This window comes from Alexandromys fortis, unplaced genomic scaffold (genome assembly GCF_014885135.2).
Source record: "Alexandromys fortis isolate MF-2015 unplaced genomic scaffold, M_Fortis_MF-2015_v1.1 scaffold_59, whole genome shotgun sequence".
In the NCBI taxonomy this organism is placed as follows: Eukaryota; Metazoa; Chordata; class Mammalia; order Rodentia; family Cricetidae; genus Alexandromys; species Alexandromys fortis.
In genome coordinates, this window is record NW_026067943.1 from 8,314,145 (window position 1) to 8,334,546 (window position 20,402).

A 20,402-nucleotide genomic window follows, 5' to 3' on the forward strand; every position below is an offset into this window, starting at 1 on the left:
TGATGTATGGTATATGTTTATGTGTATTTAGTGTATGCATGTGTGTGTGGTGTATGAGTACATGTGTGTGTGGTATATGGTGTATGTGTACACATATGTGGTGTATGCACATGTGTGTATGTGGTGAATGAGTAGATGTGGTTATAGTATATACGTACATGTGTATGTGGTATGTGGTGCATATGTACATGTGCAGGTGTGCACACACGCAAAGATCAGAGGAGGATATTAGATTTCTTCCTCTATCATGCTCCACACTGAATCTGAACTCCCCCAGTCCACCTCGGCTGGCACGCTTCTCTCCACTCCCCATCATTTGGGTTCTAAGCATGCATGGCCATGCCTGGTTTTCCTTGAGTGTTAGGGATTTAATCAGGCACAGAGCAAGCACTCTCAAAGGAGTCATTCCCCAGCCCCAACTGCTTCTTGAAAGAACAAACTACTGTACCTTCCCAGCTGATCAGCTGCATGACAACTGGTTTTTTTCTTTACTAAAAATTCCACAACATGCTGTTTATTTTCCTTTACAGCAAGTAACAGAGGTGTGAGGTCATCCTGTAAGACATTAAGAGCAACAAGTAATTCGCAAATTGCTGACTTCTCAACTTCACTGTGCTTAGGAATCACGTGAGTGCAATCCAGCCAACCCCGCATCTCTTGAGGGCAAGTGATCCTGTCTCTTCTGTTTCCGCAGCTCTAAAAGAACTACAACTTTTAAATGTCACCGAATTACAGAGCAAAAATTACTATTTAATAAACTGCACAACAGTGTGTGGCATGCTGGTAGTGAGGGAAATCTCCAATTTTATTCAATCTTTATTCGAAAATATTTTCTTTGTGGCAAACATTAACACTGAAGGAGTAAGTCAGGGAAGTGGGATCCAAAGCTTTGTAAGACTGTGAAGTTCCCACTAGGCCAGCGGTGCTCAACCTGTGGGTTGTGACCCCTTTGGGGTTGCATATCAGAGAGATATTTGTATAATGATTCATCACAGTGGCAAATTTATAGTTATAAAGTAGCAATGAAATAATTTATGGTTGGGTCACCACAACATGAGGAACTGTATTACAGGTTGGGAGCCACTGCCCTGGGCTATGCAAACTTGCTGCTTCTCTTCTGTTTACCATCCAGGATCCCAGAATCCAATGTCTGCTATTCCTGCTCCAGGGAGTCACAAAGGAAATGGCACTGAATAAGAAGACAGAGGCGCAGATGGACGGACACGATCTGTGGGTTTTCTCTTATCATCTGAAGGAATGCTATTCCCATTAGACAGCGCAGGAGGGTGGGTCTTGCTTTGGAAGATCCTGGATACCTGTTCACATCTACTGGCTTTCATTTGCTTTCACTCTGGTATCATTTTAATTGAGACTCATGTTTTTGTTTCTGCTTTTAATCTTATGCAAAATATAAATCAACGGTAGAAATGTAATGTTTATGAACCAGTGGAGTAGACAAAGGTGCTGAAATGAACACTAACGGCAAGAGTAATCTGTTTAATGAAATTATAACAACAAAAATTCTAAGTCTAAAAAAAGAAGCATTCAAAAACAAGAGGTGATGTGGGAGTGTCATATATCAATCTGTTGATTTCATTGGTTAAGTTATAATAAACCAGCTGCTTGGCCTCATGGCTTGGAACATAGATGGGAGGAGTAAACAGAATAGAATTCTGGGCGGAAGAGGAAGTGAGGTCAGACTCTGCTCTGCTCCCGGAGAGACTCGACAGCTCTGCTCTGGAGCAGAGACGCCATGCTTGCCATGCTCCACTCTCCCAGGATGGACAAAGGCTAGAATCTTCCCGGTAAGCGCACCTTGGGGTGCTTACACGCATTATTAGAAATGGGCTAGTCCAGGTGCGAGAATTAGCCTGTAAGGGCTAGAGTTCATGGGCCAAGCAGTTCTTAAATGAATACAGTTTGTGTGTTGTTATTTCGGGCATGAGCTAGCAAGCGGCCGGGGTGTTGGGGACGCAGCCCCACCGCCGCTCTCTTATTTCAACAAAGAGGCATCAATGACATGACAAGAGAAGACCTGCCCCATGACCTATAACAGTCAAGATATCAAAACACAAAGAAAACAAACAATATGAAAAGTCGTATGGGAAAAACACCAACTGACTTCCAAAAGGAAACATGTCAGATCTCTCTTCAATAACCTTCAAGCCAGGTGAGCTGTATGCATATCAGGAACAATTATTTCAAGCTCTGGAAGGAGAAACTGCTAACTAGACTGCTCTATCCAGCAAGGCTATCATTTATAGTAGACAGAGAACACTTCACGACAAGCACACACTAGGCAATCCACAACAAGCAAGCCACCACTGTAAAACTTCCTTACAGGAGGCTGGCAAGGTGGCTCAGTGGGTAAAAGTACTTGCCATGCACGCCTGGAGACCTGATCCCACAGTGGGAAGAGAAAATGGACTCCCAAATTCCTCGAGAGGAACAGATGAACAGGAGAACTATCACACCCGAAACAGCAGAACAGAAGACTCGTAAGATTACCAGGCGACAGATGAAAGAACAAGCGGCAATCTGATCACAGAAAAACTAACAGAATTACAACGACATAAAATGTCAGATTTTGATAACAATAACAGTGGGTGATTTCAACACCCTGCTCTAATCTTCAGATAGCTCACTTTCACTAAAGATCACGAAGGAAACTTCAGAGTTAAAGTACACCACGGCTCAAATGCACTTAACGCATTTCCGCAGACGATTTCCCACAACTGATATGGAATACACATTCTTCACGCAGCCTACGCAAACTTCTCTAAAACAGACCTCATTCTTGACCAAATCAACTCTAACAATAAAAAAGACAATTTCTTGTATGATCACAGTGAAATAAAACAGAAATCAAAAGCAAGGAAACTACACAAATATCTGGAGACTGGAGAAACTGGTGGGGGGGGGGAGTGGGATTTAAGTTCCTAGAATCAAATGAAAAAGGAAACCAAATTCACTGACCCTTTGGGACACTGAAGGAGGCTCCAAGAGGAGCGCTTACAGCTATAAGGGCTCACGTTGAAAATCAGAGCGCTCTCAAACAAATAGCCCAGTGATGCAAGTCACAGTCTCAGAAAAGCAAGAACAATCTAGACAAGGATAAGAGGTGTTGGGTCCCTGGAACAGGCGTTATGGATGTGAGCCACCATGTGCTGTGGGAACAGAGCTCGGGTCCTTTGTAAGGCAATGACTGCACTTCATCTCTGAGCCATCTCTCCAGCCCCTAAAACATCTGGTTTTTCGAAAGGTTAAAAAGGAAATCTTTTAAAAATGCAGTTGTCTGAGTGGGGGTGGGGGGATGGGTCAGCAGGTAAAGGCTCTTATTGCCAAGTCTGTCAATCCAAGTTCAACCCTGAGACCTACAAAGTAGAAGGGGGAAAGCAACTCCCTAAAGTTGATCTGATCTCCACCAGCCTCCTGTGGCACACAGGCGCGCATGCACACACACACACACACCCTACGCCCACAAATAAATAAACAAAATAAGAAGAAGACGAGGAAATGGTTTAATCAGTGAGTTTCTGATACTGATCGAGGGCTCTTTTCATTACAATGAAAGTACCCTTAAGGGGGCAACTATATTCAAACTTAGATTCCACCAAAGGTTTAAAACACTGATTAGATCTAGAGTCCTCAGGATCTAATCATTTCTACAAATACCCCCACAAAAATCCACAGAAGTGTGGATCCGATCATGGTGACATCACAATCTGTCACTGGTAAATGTACTTTGATTACTAGGAAATAAAATCAGTATCATACCTTGTTTTTGGCTTCCATATTTGCATTGTGTGCAAGCAGTTTGGCCACTATGGACGTGTTCTCACTGAGGACGGCGTAGTGGAGGGCAGTGTTGCCACGGCTGTCCATCACATCCGGATTGGCACCGTGCTCCAGCAGTATAGTGGCACATTCTTCTTCTTGGCACTGTACGGCCTGTTGTTATTGCATCAAGAAACAGATAGTTTAGGAGTTCAAAAGAAGCACATTCTAGGTTTTACCTATTGCCGTATTCAAATGAAACTGATTGCTTTTTGTCCGAAGCACTTAAATCAAACCCGTCTCCGTGTGACCTGCTGGCTGCTAGGTTACCTTAATGAGCGCAGTGCTGCTCTCGCCGTCACGGGCATCGATCTCACACTTTCTCTCTACTAAGAGAGTCACCACTTCTGGGTGGCCGTAAGCACAGGCAAGATGGAGCGCCGTTCTGTGAAAAGGAGAGCACTTTTTAGTAAATCACAGAGCATCACCTAAAAGCGTATCTGCTGTAATGTAAACACGAACCAGTACGGTATGTCTCCTCTTTCCGAGCGAACAATTCTCTTCTGGCAGCCGTCCGCTCATAGACAGCCTACTGCATTTGTGTGTGTGGCTGCAGGGAGCCCTGAGACTCGTGCTAAGTAAACAATTACCGGGCGAGGTTCCTAGCCCAGAGCAGCCAATGTGCAAAGAAGTATAGACAGCCTTTGGATTGAGCTTGACTTGGGTACCAATACTCTTTAAGGTCTGCTATTTGTCAGCCCATCACTTAGCCTTTTTTGCCTCAATTTTCCCACCCGTGAATGGACAAAGGCATTTGACACAAGCTTCATGACCCAAGTTCACACCCTAAATCCCACGTTAAAAGGAGAACTGATGCCTGAAAGTTGTCACCTGGCCCCCACATGCACAGCACACACGCACACACATGTTCACACACATACAGATATGCATGTAACAACAATTAATGAAAAGACAAGGCCACGAATTTGAAGTAGAGCAAGTGAGGTTATATGGGAGCATTTGGACGGAGGAAAGGGAAGCGGGAAATGATAATTGAAGAAAGTCAGTAGCTTTTATTCTCGATCACATTTTAAATATATTATGGTTAAGACAGAGCATACCTTACGTGTGTATATGTCTAATCAGACTGATGTCTTCTTACTTGATGTACCATCTTCCCATGTTAATCTGTGTCTACATCTACACTACCTTCAGGGCTCATATATTCCATCTAATGGATGCACTGCAATTTACTGATAAAATACATTTTCCAGCTTCTTCTTAATACACTGCTATTTCAAGCAGTGCCAAGAAAGAGAAATTGCCTCTTTATTCCCCAAATATACCTTAGGGCATAAACATGTTTAAAGTAGAGTAGACTACTTACTACCAGTTTGCCTGTTTGAAAAGTCTTAGGCAGAAGTTGTACTGTCCTTCACCCTCATAGTGAGTCCCTGAAAAGTGACATCTCATTTCTCTCTAGACTTACTCTCCTGCTCTTACCACAGACACAGAATATTTTTCTAATGTCCACAGATTACTTATGGATCTACAAAAAGAAAAAAAAAGGAAGGAGGGAAGAGAGAGAGAGAGAGAGAGAGAGAGAGAGAAGCCCAACAACTTTATATAAATTAAGAGTTCAGGGGCTAGGAATCCAGCTCAGCTCCAGAGAACTTGCCTGATATTTGCAAGGCCATGTGTTTGATCACCAGTAAAAATACACAAATGACTAAATTTCAAAAAAAAAAAATTAAGAGTTCAAGTTTTTCCTCATTGAGTTAAAAAAATTATAAGATGAAGATGGTTTTCATGTGATATTCTCATACACACACACACACTGTGAATGCTTTGCAAGTTTACAGTTGCCTTATCCTCCCTCGCTGTGTTTGGTCAGTTCTTGAGAATGCTCCATTTCAGGCTTTTACAAAGCTCAAAGGTAGGACTGTATCCTGAGCATACATCACCACCTGCATTCAGTCCCCAATACACAGACACGTACACAGGCACACAGACACACATACATGACAGAGTGGTTTTGTAGTCATTCTTAGTCTTGTTTTGGTACTTTTCTCATTATGTTTTATTAACGTTTAAATTATAATCTATCAGGAATTTATTTTAGTGACATAAACCTGCAGTTAGTTTTCTCCAAACAAGTTAACAAGCATTTTATTCACGAATGATGTTTCCTACTAATAGGGGTGCTACCAGAATCAATTTCTAAATTCTCACAGATATTCGATTGGGTACTTTTAGGTTTCCTATTCTGCTCTATTCACTGATGTGTCTCTTGCCTGCCAGTAAATGACCGATGTGTGAGAACTAATGTTAGGTTGTGATACTTTAGAAAGTTTTTTTTCCTAGTCTCATAACAAAATCAAAAGCAGCTTGAGAAACTCAAAATTGTTAAAACGATGATATTCTTATTTGGCTTCTGTAAAATTGATAAGGATACGGAGTTCACATTCTGGGAATTATCCATCCTCTATTTGAGAACATGGAACTATTTTCCCACTTCAAAATACAGCAAAAAACATAGTCACACAGGTATGTGTTGATATGTTATTGGATATTACTGGAAGAATCGTTAACCCTCAACAGAAACATTTCTCCCATTATGTATTTTTACAATGTAAAACAATTTTAAATGTGTGCAAAAAATTAAATTGTTTAGTTAATGCACTTTACACAGCCAATAAAGGGAACTTTAAGTGGATCAGAAGTCAGCTAGAGTGTTTTCTATTGTAGTCTTTACTGCTCATACAGGAGCGGGTCCCAGATCCCACAGAGGCTCTGGCATCCAAAAGCAAGATAGGAAGAGTCAAGCTTCCTTAGTGACAGCCAGCAGCCTCTGTTCCAGACAAGGTGCTTGCTCCGCCACCAGCCACGTCCCGCCCCTCTAGCTCGGGGCCCTAATTATTACCTGTCCTTCTTGTCTCTATCGTTCACGCCACTTTTCCCAAGGATAAGGATATGCTGTACTTTGGCTACGTCACCCACGCTTGCAGCCTTGTGGATCTTGCCCATATCCTTGTCGTGAATGTGGTACCTGGGCATGTGGGCGCCACTAGCATTCTCATGCCCAAAGCCCACGCAGTTGTTCCGCGGGCGAGCAGAGGGGCCTAACGGCGACGGGCCCTTACTTCTGAAGCCAAAAATCTTCTTCATGGCAAGGGGGTACGCCCCTCACAGGCACCTTCTCCGCGCGTGGCTTCGGCTGCCTCCACAACGCAGCCCTAGCGTCTACTGAAGAGCCAGCCAAGTTTCACGGAGTCCCAGCAGGAAAGTCGCTGCATGGCTCGGCAGGATTTTAAAGTACGATAATCGCCGAGCAAAGCTGCAAACTAGCAACCCGCGCCGGCTAGTCCCCGCGCACGCGCGTACTGGCCCGGCCCAGCCGGTGCCCCGCACGCATGCGCAGAGCCAGGCTCCACCCTCTGCTCTTCGCGGAGGTCAAGCAGCAGCCAAGTTGGTTCTCTAGCCTTGGGCTTTCGCCCAAGGTTTGCTGTGTCTTCCCTAGCCGCGCAGATCTATCCTCAGCTAGTGTGGCCTGCGGGCCAGCCTCGGCTTCGGGATCCCCGCAGGGCTCCTGTTCCAACAGGGATCCGAGCGAGGACCCAGCACTCCAGGCTTCCTGGGCATCTGCAGAAGAGCCCAGAACCTTCTTGACCCGCTGAAGGCCTGCTTCCCTGCTTAGCTTTGGCCTTGTGTTTCAGTGGCAGTTATAAGGTCCTTGGGGGCAGGCAGGCGACTCTTTTAACCTGGGCCATAATCCAAAGGTGGACCAAACTACAGGCAGCATGGATGGAATTATAGCATGAGAGACTAAGGGAAGAGATTTTTTTTTTGTCAAGCTAATCCATTAAATATTTGGGAATTAGTGAAATATGGTTGTTTTTCATAGCCCAGAGAGTCAATGTATGAATTACACAAGCTGATAGCAAGTGAAGATGTCTGCATATGGGGCCTGAATGAAATAATGTGACCTTAGTTTTTGGTTTTGGACTTGGGAAAAGTAATTCATAGTAAACAGTGGAAACATCTGCTTTGACGTTTTAAAATCCTAATAATTTTGTCAATCTAAATCTAGAAACAGCTCACTTCAAAGGGTGTGGTAGCTAGTGTTAGATCAAGTTGGCATACAAACTAGCATTATCGAAGAGGAGGGAACGTCAATTGAACAAAATGCCTCCATAAGAGCGAATGTAAGGCATTTTCTTAATTAGTGATTGATGGAGGGGGGCCCAGCCCATTGTGAATGGTGCCATCCCTGGCTGATGGTCCTGGGTTCTATAAGAAAGCAGGTTGAGCAAGCCAGTAAGTAAGCAGCAGCCTTTCATGGCCTCTGCATCATCGGCTCCAGCCTTCATGTTCCTGGGCTGTTTGACATGTCGTCCTGAGGTTCTTTGATGATGAACAGCAATATGGAAGGATAAGCTAAATAAACCCTTCCGTCCCCAACTTGCTTTTTGTCCATGGTGTTTCATCGCAGCAATAAAAACACTAAGACAAAGGGAGTAAAATACCATTAATTTTGGAGCCAAATCTTACTGCCCAAGTTTCAGGAACACAGGTTCAGTTTACCCCAAATTCCGTTCTGTGTTCTAATTTTAAGAAGTTGTATAAAAAGAGAATAAATCAACACACTTTTCAAATGCATTGGTGGGGACATCAGGTAGGTAGGTTTTTAGCAACCCTGGAGATGATGGTGACTGTGTTATTCTCCTCCGATGCCTTTTGATGGATTTCTTAGCCCTTCTGATTGATGGAAACAGACTGATTGAACATTCCAAAGATTTTACCTAATGGTAACAAAGAGGTTAGGTCCCTCACATAGCAGAACAAGATGTCTCGATGTAATTTGGCTCCGGATTTGCAACATTCAGAGCTCTTTGCTGCTGTAGTTCTGGTCAGTCGGTCTTGTGCTCACTGCTTCTTTCTGGGAATCCTGCTACACAGTGTGGGCCTATTTTACATGCTGAACTCTGTTCATAATGATTTGACTTGCGAATTTAGTTTTTGTAATAAAAATTGAAATAATCTCTACTGCTACTGAACTTATATGTGTATAGAGGAGGGGGTGTCTCACTCTAGCGGGAGCTGACCTTGAACCTACAGTTATTCTCCTGCCTCTGCCCTGGAATGTTGGTGGTATGGGTTTCAACCGCTGCTCCTGCCTTCTATTACTCAGTCACACTTCTTTGGATCCTGCTCTGAATCTTTTTCTATCCACTAGTGGTTCTCTGTAATATCCTCCATCTGCTGCAAAAAGGAGCTTCTTTCAGGAGTGTTGGGACCAATTGGAGTCCTGGCCTTTAGCTGTTCTTCCCTGCTAGAACCTTCTAATTGAAGTTACTAAAAGCTGTGCCTTGCCTAGAGGATCAGAGGATGGGATTTTCACCTGTTGGCCATTGACTGCAGGGTATTTAAGTCTCCGTGATGCTATTAAAGAGGGGCTTTTGTACCAGTGGTTGGAGGTCCGTGTGTCGGTCTGCCTGTCTGCCTCTGTGTGTGTTTCCTCAACCTCCAGCCCCTTGCCTGAAGCTCCCAAACTGACTGTAGCGCATAGAGCGCAACCGGGGGCGCGGTGTGTGGCAATTGGAGGTGGTATCGAGACATCGGGAACTAGGGAACACTGAGACGCTGAGAGGTCGCCCTCAGAAGGAGAGGGTGGATTGAGGTATGTGTTAATCCTGACGTCCTTTGCTAGGTTTCGGCCCCAGGGGGGACAGGGTCGTTCCCGGCCAGCGGGGACGTATTGAGAAATTAAGATGGGAATTGTTAGCAGTATCTTCTCTTCCTTGTTCAGAAAACAGTCAGTCACCAGGGAGGAGTTTGATTTAGAGTTCATAGAGGATAGTGAGGATTCATCGGAAGATGAGGAAATTATACGCAGGCAAATAAGAAATCTCTGTAGAAAACTGAGAAAATGTAAAGTAAAAAAAGATTCACACCCAACTCCCTCGGCCCCACTGGTGGTCGCAGTTAAGTAGGGACTCTAACATTGAACAAAACAAAGGGGTTTGCTTTCGTCCTACACACAGATTGCACCAGTAATGGAGGTGCCAGATACAAACAACCCAGGGCAAATAATTCGCCAATATTTTGGAATACAATTTAAAGAAATGAAGCAATTGAAGGAAGCTGTTGCTGCATATGGGGCTCAAGCACCCTTCACACTGGCCATGGTAGAATCTTTCTCCGCTCTGAACTTAACATCAAGTGATTGGTAGCAATTATGTCATGCTGTCTTATCTGGGGGAGATTATCTCATGGCGAAGGGAATATCAGGAAAATTGTATACAAACAGCCCAATTAAATGCTCTAGTGGGTCAAGCTCAACGTAATTTATAGATATGTTAACTGGGGCTGGGGCTTATGCTGATTTGCAGCAACAGATTCTGTATGATCCAGGAGCATTCACCCAAATAGCTGCAGCTGCCACTAAAACGTGGAAGGCCCCACCTAACAAAGCAGCTGGGGATCAATTATCAAAAGTTCTACAAGGACCGTCTGAACCATTCCAAGATTTTTTTGTTGTTTTTTTTTGTTGTTTTTTTTTGTTTTGTTTTGTTTTTCGAGACAGGGTTTCTCTGTGGCTTTGGAGCCTGTCCTGGCACTAGCTCTGTAGACCAGGCTGGTCTCGAACTTAGAGAGATCCGCCTGCCTCTGTTGAAACAAGAGCGGCGGGGCTGCGTCCCCAACACCCCGACCGCTTGGCTAGCTTATGCCCGAAATAACAACACACAAACTGTGTTCACTTAAGAACTGCTTGGCCCCTGAACTCTAGCCCTTACAGGCTAAATCTCGCACCTGGACTAGCCCATTTCTAATGATGTGTGTAAGCACCCCAAGGTGCGCTTACCGGGAAGATTCTAGCCTATGTCCATTCTGGGTTCGGAGCTGAGAGGAGCTTCATTGCATGCATCTGCCCGGGAGATCGGAGCATGGCGTCTCTCAGGAAGCAGAGCAGAGTCTGACCTCACTTCCTCTTCCGCCCAGCATCCTATTCTGTTTATTCCACCCACCTATGTTCTAAGCTATGAGGCCAAGCAGTTGGTTTATTATAATTAACCAATGACCTTCCCCCATCATGCCTCTGCCTCCCGAGTGCTGGGATTAAAGGCGTGTGCCACCATCGCCCGGCATGAACCATTCCAAGATTATGTAGATAGACTGTTACAAATAGCAGGTAGATTGTTTGGAGATGTGACAACAGCCACGCCTATAATAAAGCAACTTGTATTTGAAAATGCCAAAAATATTGTAAGGAAGCCTTACGCCCTCACAAAGCGAAGAGTTTAAATATATCAGGATATGCAGAGATATAGATGGGAATTTCATTCAAGGCCAGGTTATAGCGGCAGCTATTCAACCTCAGAGAAACGTACGAGGACAGGGAGAGAGGGCCGGAGGCTGTAATTGTTTTAACTGTGGAACTTCTGGTCATTTTCGAAAGGAATGCCCACAGCTGACAATGAAGGGAAGGAGGAAACCTGGCATGTGCCCTAGATGCAGAAGGGGAGCACATTGGGCTAATGATTGCCTCTCCAAAACAGAGATAGATGGAAACCCCTGCCACCTACCATTTTAGCCAACAGCTGGGAAACTGGCCGAGGGCCCTGCTCTAGGGCCCCAAAACCTCAGTATATGGAGCAATACACGGGTGAGAGGAACTGTTTTGTGTTTTTCCTCCAGGAACGGACAAACCCATTTGGGTAACAGAGCTATATGTTCCAGCTGTGGAAAATAATGAGAAAGAATCCTGTGATGAGCCTGAGAATGACACCTGTCATTCTCTTGATGAGCCTCCTGGTGAGTCCCAATCAAGCGGAAAGCACTGTGTGAAGCCTGGTAAGGAACCCCCTTGTATTGATCAGTGAGCCAAGCTAGTTCTTTGTATTTATCTTTTTATTCCTCAAACTATACAGCTGGAACTGCTTTGAGCAATATAGCAAGAGAACAGGCTTCTATTAATCAAAGCTTTTCCTTTGTGAATGCTTTGTGCTTTGTTACATTTTTGGGGGGCTATGAATATTACTTTAAAGGAATCCTATACAAGTGAATATAGTTCCTATCTTTCGCTTTTGGAATATTTCTCTGAGAGCCCAGGCACTATTAAATCCCGTGTTTTAGTTTTCTTTCTTTTTTCTTTTCCTTTTTGTAGTATGGAATAGCACCTTTGGGGGAAAAGATTCTCGGTGGTTCTATCAGAAACTGTGGCCTGAGCGACTGCTGGGATGAGCACTCCAGTGCTGCCTTGTTGGTTCGGGTACCAGCCCCCATACCACTGCCAATTACCAAAAAGACTAAGCAGACTGAGATGACCCTGTATGGAGAGAAACGAGGTTCTGGAGAGACAGCTGCAGTGGTTGCTGTGATCGCGGTGTCTGCTGCAATTCATTTTTTTCATGGTTTATTCTCTCGATGTCTGCAACCGAGGACTTTTGGTTATCAACAATATTCTGTAGCCGAGCATCCTCCTGTCTCATTGTTTCACAGTCTAATTCTAGTCTACCAATTTCTTCAAGACCACTCAGTTTTCTGGTCCAGGATGGACGAATTTGACTCCAAACTGCTCATGTTTGCTTTATACTTTTGAACATCTGTTTGCAAGGAAGTTTTCAGCTGCTTCAATGATACTAGACAATTTGGTTCTTTTTCTCTTCCTTGCTCCAACCTTGCAATCTGTTCACTGAGTGCTCTGTTTTCTGCTGATGACTCCAGCTTGGACGCATCTACCTCATATAAATCCTTCAGCTTCGACCGCAGCTCTGCATTCATCTCTTCAAAGGTGTCAGCACCGGTCATGAAACTCTCAACAGCATTTGATGGTGTAGTCCAGAAACAACTTATTATGCTTAATTCCATCTTGTGTTTCTTCTCCCCAAGGCTTCCCATAATCAAATAAAGGTGTGCTTTCTTTCATGGCTCTATGACTCTTGATGCAGTCTATCGGCCATACCAAAGCTGCCGCGATGTGAGGCCAGGTGTGAGGGGCTCCCACTGCATACATGGAGCTCTTGGACAGCGCAAAGGGATACCCAAGGTCTTTAAAAATTATTTGCCCTGGGTTGTTTGTGTCCGGCACCTCCATTACTGGTACAACCATGTGTGTAGGACGGAAGCAAACTCCTTTGTTTTGTTCAATGTTAGAGCTCCTACTCAACTGCGACCACCAGCCTTCATCATTATAAGCCAGTGGGGCCGAGGGAGTTGAGTGCGAATCTTTTTTTTACTTTACATTTTCTCAGTTTTCTACAGAGATTTCTTATTTGCCTGCGTATATTTCCTCCTCATCTTCTGATGAATCCTCACTATCCTCTACAAACTCTAAATCAAACTCCTCCCAGTGACTGACTGTTTTCTGAACAAGGAAGAGAAGATACTGCTAACAATTCCCATCTTAATTCCTCAATACGTCCCCACTGGCCAGGAACGACCCTGTCCACTTTTGTAGTATGGAATAGCACCTTTGGGGGAAAAGATTCTTGGTTGTTCTTTCAGAAACTGTGGCCTGAGCAACTGCTGGGATGACCACTCCAGTGCTGCCTTGTTGGTTCGGGTACCAGCCCCCATACCACTGCCAATTACCAAAAAGGCTAAGCAGACTGAGATGACCCTGTATCGAGAGAAACGAGATTCTGGAGAGACAAACGAGATTCTGGAGAGATGGCTGCAGTGGTTGCTGTGATCGCGGTGTCTGCTGCTGCAGCCATGGTCGCTGGACTAGTACAAACATCGTTGGTGTCGGACACTGTGGATAAACTGGCAAGACAAGTCAACGATGCTCTCCAGACTCAGAATGCGCTGGATGTCCACATTAAATTTGGACTTTCAAATTTAAATTTGGACTTTCAAATTTAAATCAAGAGACTGCCCTATTGTAGGAGCAGGTGGACTTATGCCTAGTACAACAAATGTTTTGTTCACACTTTTATCATTCCATTTGTATGACATCTGTAATATTGCTCATGCCTCTTATGTGGTGAAACAACTAAATGGTTACTTGAATAGCTCTTGAAATGTTACAATTAGCACACCAGATTGTTACCTGTGTGCCCTGTGTTAGCCAAAGGGCTGGTAGAATACCATAGCCCAAATGGAAGGCTGGGTCCAGTGGTGACTGGGAACCCTATTGCTGGCAATCTTAACACCTGTTGCCATTGGCATTCATCTCTGAATTCTGTGTAAGATCAGACGACCCATGAGAATGCAGCATATGGTCACTTAGCAAGTCCTTCTGAGCCTGTTGGCCAGTAACTCAAACGTATTTCAGGTTTGATTGCAAATACTGCACCAACAATGAAGACTCCTCCATAGAAGGGCAACTTCTACAGAAGAGGGTCCGTCTAAGACAGGGAAGGGGCCTCCCAAAGACGGGTAAGGGTTTACTCTTCTGAGATGACCTAAGACAGGAGGGTCTTCTGTTTTATAAATTTAGGGGGGAGATGTTGGGACCAATTGAAGTCCTGGCCTTCAGCTGCTCTTCCCCTGCTAGAATCTTCTAATTGAAGTTACTAAAAGCTGTGCCTTGCCTAGAGGATCAGAGGATGGGATTTTCACCTGTTGACCATTGACTGCTGGGTATTTAAGCCTCCATGGTGCTATTAAAGAGGGGCTTTTGTACCAGTGAATGGAGGTCCGTGTGTCTGTCTGCTTCTCTGTGTGTTTCCTCAACCTCCAGTCCCTTGCCCGAAGCTTGCGAACTGATATAGCGCATAGAGTGCAGACGGGGGCGTGATGTGCGGCGCAGGAGAAGTGAGACTTACACTCACCTGTGGGTCTAAGAAAGTATTTAGAATGAAGGTGGGGGAGGGCTAGACAAAGGACTCTGCCAGCAAGAGAACCTGCCTTCACTTCTCAGCACCCACATGATGGTGGCTAGCAGTGCTCTGTAATATCATTTCCAAGGGATGTGGTGCCCTCTTCTGTTTTCTATGGGTACTGCGCAGACATACATGCAAACAAAACATTCATACACAATCCATCAAGAGGAAATCTCAATACTGAACATCTATGCCCCAGATACAAGGGCACCCTCATTTGTAAAAGAAACACTACTAAAGCTTAAATCACATTAAACCCCACACACTAATAGTGGGAGGCTTCAACACCCCACTCTCAGCACTGGACAGGTCTCAGACAGAAAATTAACAGAAAAATAAGGGAACTAACATGTTATGAATCAATTGGACTTGGCAGACATAAAGAACATTCCAAACAGAAAAGAATATACCTTCTCTGAACATCATGGAACCATTTCTATAATTGACCACATACTATGTAATAAAGTAAACCTCAACAGATAACAAAAAAATTGAAATAACTCCATGTATCTTATTGGATCACCATGGCTTAAAATTAGAATTCAACAGCAACACTAATTTCAGAAAGTCCAAAAACACATGAAAATTAAACAACGCTCACCTGAATCATCAATGGGTCAAAGAAGAAATAAAGGAAGAAATTAAAGACTTCCTAAAATTTAATGAAAATGACCACACAACATACCCAAATTTATGGGACACAATGAAAGCAGTGTTAAGAGGAATGTTCATAGCACTAAACGCCTACATACAGAAACTAGAAAAATCCCACACTAGTGAGTTAACAGAACACCTGAAAACTCTAGAACAAAAAGAAGCAAACTCACCCAGGAGGACTAGATGGCAGGAAATAATCAAATTGAGAGCTGAAATCAACAAAATAGAAACAAAGAATCAATGAGACAAAGTTGGTTCCTTGAGAAAATCAACAAAACAGACAAACCTTATCCAAACTAATCAAAAGGCAGAGAGAGATTATCAAAATCAGAAATGAAAAGGGGGACATAACAGACATGGAGGAAATCCTGAGAATCATTAGATCCCATTTCAAAAACCTGTACTCCACAAAATTGAAAAACTTAAAGGAAATGGGACAATTTTCTGGATAAATATCACTTATATAAGTTAAATCAAGACCATATAAGAAATTAAATAGATCTATAACTGCTAATGATATAGAAACGGTCATCAAAAGTCTCCCAGCCCCCCCTCCCCCCCCAAAAAAAGCCTAGGGTCAAATGGTTTCAGCACAAAATTCTACAAGATTTTCAAAGAACTAATACCAATACTCCTCAAACTGTTCCACACAATAGAAACAGAAGGAACATTGCCAAGCTCCTTTTATTGAGTTACAATAAATCTGATACCCAAACCACACAAAGACTCAACCAAGAAAGAGAATTACAGGCCAATCTCACTCATGAACAACGATGCAAAAAAGCTCAATAAAATACTAGCAAATCGAATTCAAGAACACATCAGAAACATCATCCACCATGATCAAGGTGAATTTATTTCAGAGATACAGGGATAGTTCAACATATGAAAATCTGTCAATGTCTTCTGCCATATAAACAAACTGAAAAAGAAACCACATGATCTTATTAGATGCTGAAAAAGCCTTTGACAAAACACAATACCCTCATGATAAAGGTCTTGGAGGGAGCAGGGATACAAGGAACATACCTAACCGTAATAAAGGCAATATAAAGCAAGCCAACAGCCAACATCAAACTAAATGGAGAGAAACTCAAAACAATACCACTGAAATCAGGAACAAGACAAGGTTGTTCACTCTCTCCATATCTACTCAATATAGTACTTGAGATTCTAGTTAGAGCAATAAGAGAACAAAAAGAGATTAAGGGGATATAAATCGAAAAAGAAGTCAAACTCTCACTATTTGCTGATATGATAGTTTATATAAGTGACCCCAAAAATTCTACCAAGAAACTTCTACAACTCATAAACACCTTCAGTAATACAGCTGGATACAAGATTAACTAAAAAAAAAAAATCAGTAGCCCTCCTGTACACAGATAATAATCGGGCTGAGAAAGAAATAAGAGAAACATTACTGCAATGGTCTGTCCTGTCTCTTTAAGAGACAAGCCACTTCTCCAATGTCCCCCCAAACCTCTCCATCCCCCATCTGCTTGTCTCCCTGGCCAGGATCAGCTACCTTCAGAGACCAGTGTGGTCTCCTGGTGTGCCCATCTGTCTGTCTCTCTTGTGGCCTGCTGCAGCCACTTGGGGAACTGCACAGTCTCTACTTAGGTCTGGCTGTTCTTGGGACCTGCTGCCTGCTGCCACCTGGCCCATTGCTGCTGCTCTTGGGCCTCACTGCCTGCTGCCACTCCTTGGTGACCTGCAGCGTTTCTGCCACTGCAGACCCTGGGGATCCTGCAGCAATTTTAATTAATCCATTAGACATCACTCTTCACAATAGCCATAAATAACATGAAATGCCTTGGAGTAACTCTAACCAAACAAGTGGAAGACATGTATGACAAAAACTTTAAATCTCTGAAGAAAGAACTTGAAGAAGACACCACAAAATGGAAGACTCTCTCCCATGCTCTTGGGTAGGTAGAATTAACATAGTAAAAATGACAATCTTACCAAAAGCAATCTATAGATTCAATGCAATGCCCATAAAAAATCCCAGCAAAATTCTTCACAGATGTCGAAAGAACAGTACTCAAAATCTATGGAAAAACAAAAAACCCAGTATAGCCAAAACAGTCCTGTACAATAAAGGAACTTCCGGAGGCATCACAATCCCTGACTTTAAGCGCTACTACAGAGCTACAGTACTGAAAACAGCCTGGTTTTGGCATAAAAACAGACAGAAGAACCAATGGAACCAAATTGAAGACCTGGATATCAATCCACACACCTACAAACACCTGATTTTTGACAAAGAAGCAAAAAAATATAAGATGGAAAAAAAGCATATTCAACAAATAGTGTTGGTTTAACTGGATATCAACATGTAGAAGAATGAAAATAGATCCATATCTATTGCCATGTACAAAACTCAAATCCAAGTGGGTCAAAGACCTCAACATAAAACCAACCACATTGTTTCCCCAAGTTCCCCCCATCCTCCCCTTCTCACTTTTCTCTCCCCAACCCCCCTTACCCCCATCCCACCCCACCCCCAAAATCCCAATTTTCTCTCTGGCAATTTTGTCTACTTCCCATAGCCAAGAGGATAATTATATGTTCTTCCTTGGGTTCACCTTCTTATTTAGCTTCTTTAGGTTCACCAATTTTAGACTCCGTAACCTTTATTTATGGCTAGAAACCAATTATGAGTGAGTACATCCCATGTTCCTCTTTTTGGGTCTGGGTTACTTCACTCAGGATAGTGTTTTCTATTTCTATCCATTTGCATGCAAAATTCGAGAAGTCATTGTTTTTTACCGCGGCGTAGTACTCTAATGTGTATATATTCCACACTTTCTTCATCCATTCTTCCATTGAAGGGCATTTAGGTTGTTTCCAGGTTGGGATAAAGCAAGGTTGGATGGGGAGCACGGAAGCACATATCTTAGTTAAGGGAGCCACCTTAGTGTTGGCAAGAGACTTGAACCTAGAGTGGCTCCCAGGAGCCCAAGGCTATGTCCCCAGTTAGTTCCTTGGGCAGATGAGGATAGGGAACCTGAAATGACCCTATCCTATAGCAATACTGACGAATATCTTGCATATCACCATAGAACCTTCATCTGGTGATGGATGAAGATAGAGACAGAGACCCACACTGGAGCATTGGACTGAGCTCCCAAGGTCCAAATGAGGAGCGGAAGGAGGGAGAACATGAGCAAGGATGTCAGGACCACGAGGGGTGCACCCTCCCACTGAGTCAGTGGGGCTGATCTATTGGGAGCTCACCAAGGCCAGCTGGACTGTGACTGAAAAAGAATGGGATAAAACCGGACTCTCTGAACATGGCGAACAATGAGGGCTGATGAGAAGCTAAGGACAATGGCACGGGGTTTTGATCCTACTTCATGTTCTGGCTTTGTGGGAGCCTAGCCAGTTTGGATGTTCACCTTCCTAGACATGGACGGAGGGGGGAGGACCTTGGACTTTCCACAGGGCAGGGAACCCTGTTTGCTATTTGGACTGGAGAGGGAGGGAGAGAGGAGTGGGGGGAGGGGGAGAAGGGTGGGAGGAGGGGGAGGGAAATGGGAGGCTGGGAGGAGGCGGAAACTTTTTTTCCCCTTTTTTCAAAAAAAAAAAAAAAACTACACTGAACCTCATAGCAGAGAAAGTGGGAAGTACACTTGAACATATTGGCACAGGAGATCACTTCCTAAATATAACCCCAGTAGCACAGACACTGAGAGAATCAATTAATAAATGGGACTTTCTGAAACCGAGAAGCTTCTGTAAAGCAAAGGACTTGTTCCACAAGCTAAAATGGTAGCCTGCAAAATGGGAAAAGATCTTCACTAACCCCACATCAGACAGATGGCTGATCTTCAAAATATACAAAGAACTCAAGGAATTGGTCATCAAAAAAACAAATAATTCAATAAAAAATGGGGTGCAGACCTAAACAGGGAACTCTTATCAGAGGAATCTAAAGTGGTTGAAATACAGTTAAGAAAATGCTCAACATCCTTAGCCATCAGAGAAACGCAAATCAAACCAACTCTGAGATTCCATCTCAACACCTGTAAGATGGCCAAGATCAAAAACACTGATGACAACTTATGCTGGAGAGGATGTGGGGTAAAGGGAACACTACTGCATTGCTGGTGGGAGTGCAAACTGGTACAGCCACTTTGGATTTCAATATGGCGATTTCTCAGAAAATTAGGAAACAACCTTCCTCAAGAACAAGAAGTACCACTTTGGGTATATACCCAAAGGATGCTCAAACATACCACAAGGACATTACTCAACTATGTTCATAGCAGCATTATTTGTCATAGCCAGAACCTGGAAACAACCTAAATGCCCCTCTACTAAAGAATGGACAAGGAAAATGTGGTCCATTTACATAATGGAGTACTACACAGAAAAAAATAATGGCATCTTGAAATTTGCAGTCAAATGGATGGATATAATAAACATCATATTGGGTGAGGTAACCCAAAGCCAGAAATATATGTACTCACTCATAAGTGGCTTTTAGAAATAAAGCAAAGAAAAACCAGCCTACAACTCACAATCCCAGAGAACCTAGACAACAAAGATGACCCTAAGAGAGACATACATGGATCTAATCTACATGGGAAGTAGAAAAAGACAAGATCTCCTAAGTAAATTGGGAGCATGGGGACCATGGGAGAGGGCAGAAGGGGAGGAAGAGGAAGTAGGGGAGCAGAGAAAAATGTATAGCTCAATAAAAACAGTTTAAAAAACCATTCATACACATAATAAAAATAAATCTCAATTATACAATGAAATTATGTTAGAAATAATACTAGATAAGGAAAATGGCAGTAGAAGACCATAGGGTGCCCAACCCCCAACTGAGGCATCTAGAATAAAGTCTATACCTAGGTCTCAGGGAACAGCTCGGAAGAGGGTGTGGAATGATTGTCAGGACAAGAGGAGCAGCACCCCTGCTGCTAGTGTCCTCTGTCCGTGAGAGGGAAGCTGCACCCACAAAATCTCATCAAGGCTAGACAAGAACTGCATAATGACCCCACCAATTGGTATGCCAATGGGGTAGGGGAAATCCCACAAGGCCCCACCCCTAGATGAATTGCTATAGGCAGTTAATGGCTGCTGAGACAAGAAGAATTGGTCTCTCTCAGGGACTAGCCCTGGTAATTT

General features: G+C 43.5%; 1 protein-coding gene and 1 long non-coding RNA gene across 3 annotated transcripts in view; one reads left to right on the forward strand and one right to left on the reverse strand.

The window, feature by feature from the left end:
- Positions 1–7,143, reverse strand: part of Ankrd30a (ankyrin repeat domain 30A) — a 66,295-nt gene extending 59,152 nt beyond the window's left edge. For both annotated transcript variants that reach the window (XM_050148483.1, XM_050148482.1), the window contains exons 1-4: positions 6,701–7,143; positions 4,108–4,222; positions 3,778–3,951; positions 449–555 (exon numbers count right to left, since the gene is read on the reverse strand). In XM_050148483.1, the coding sequence (XP_050004440.1) occupies positions 449–555; positions 3,778–3,951; positions 4,108–4,222; positions 6,701–6,945 (641 nt within the window). In that variant the 5' untranslated portion in view covers positions 6,946–7,143. The remainder of the gene's footprint in view (positions 1–448; positions 556–3,777; positions 3,952–4,107; positions 4,223–6,700) is intronic.
- A 2,113-nt stretch (positions 7,144–9,256) lies between these two features.
- On the forward strand, positions 9,257–13,620 carry LOC126505533 (uncharacterized). Its single transcript, XR_007592927.1, has 3 exons — positions 9,257–9,457; positions 11,476–11,631; positions 11,945–13,620. It is a non-coding gene; the product is annotated as an uncharacterized lncRNA (long non-coding RNA).
- Positions 13,621–20,402: the final 6,782 nt, after the last annotated feature.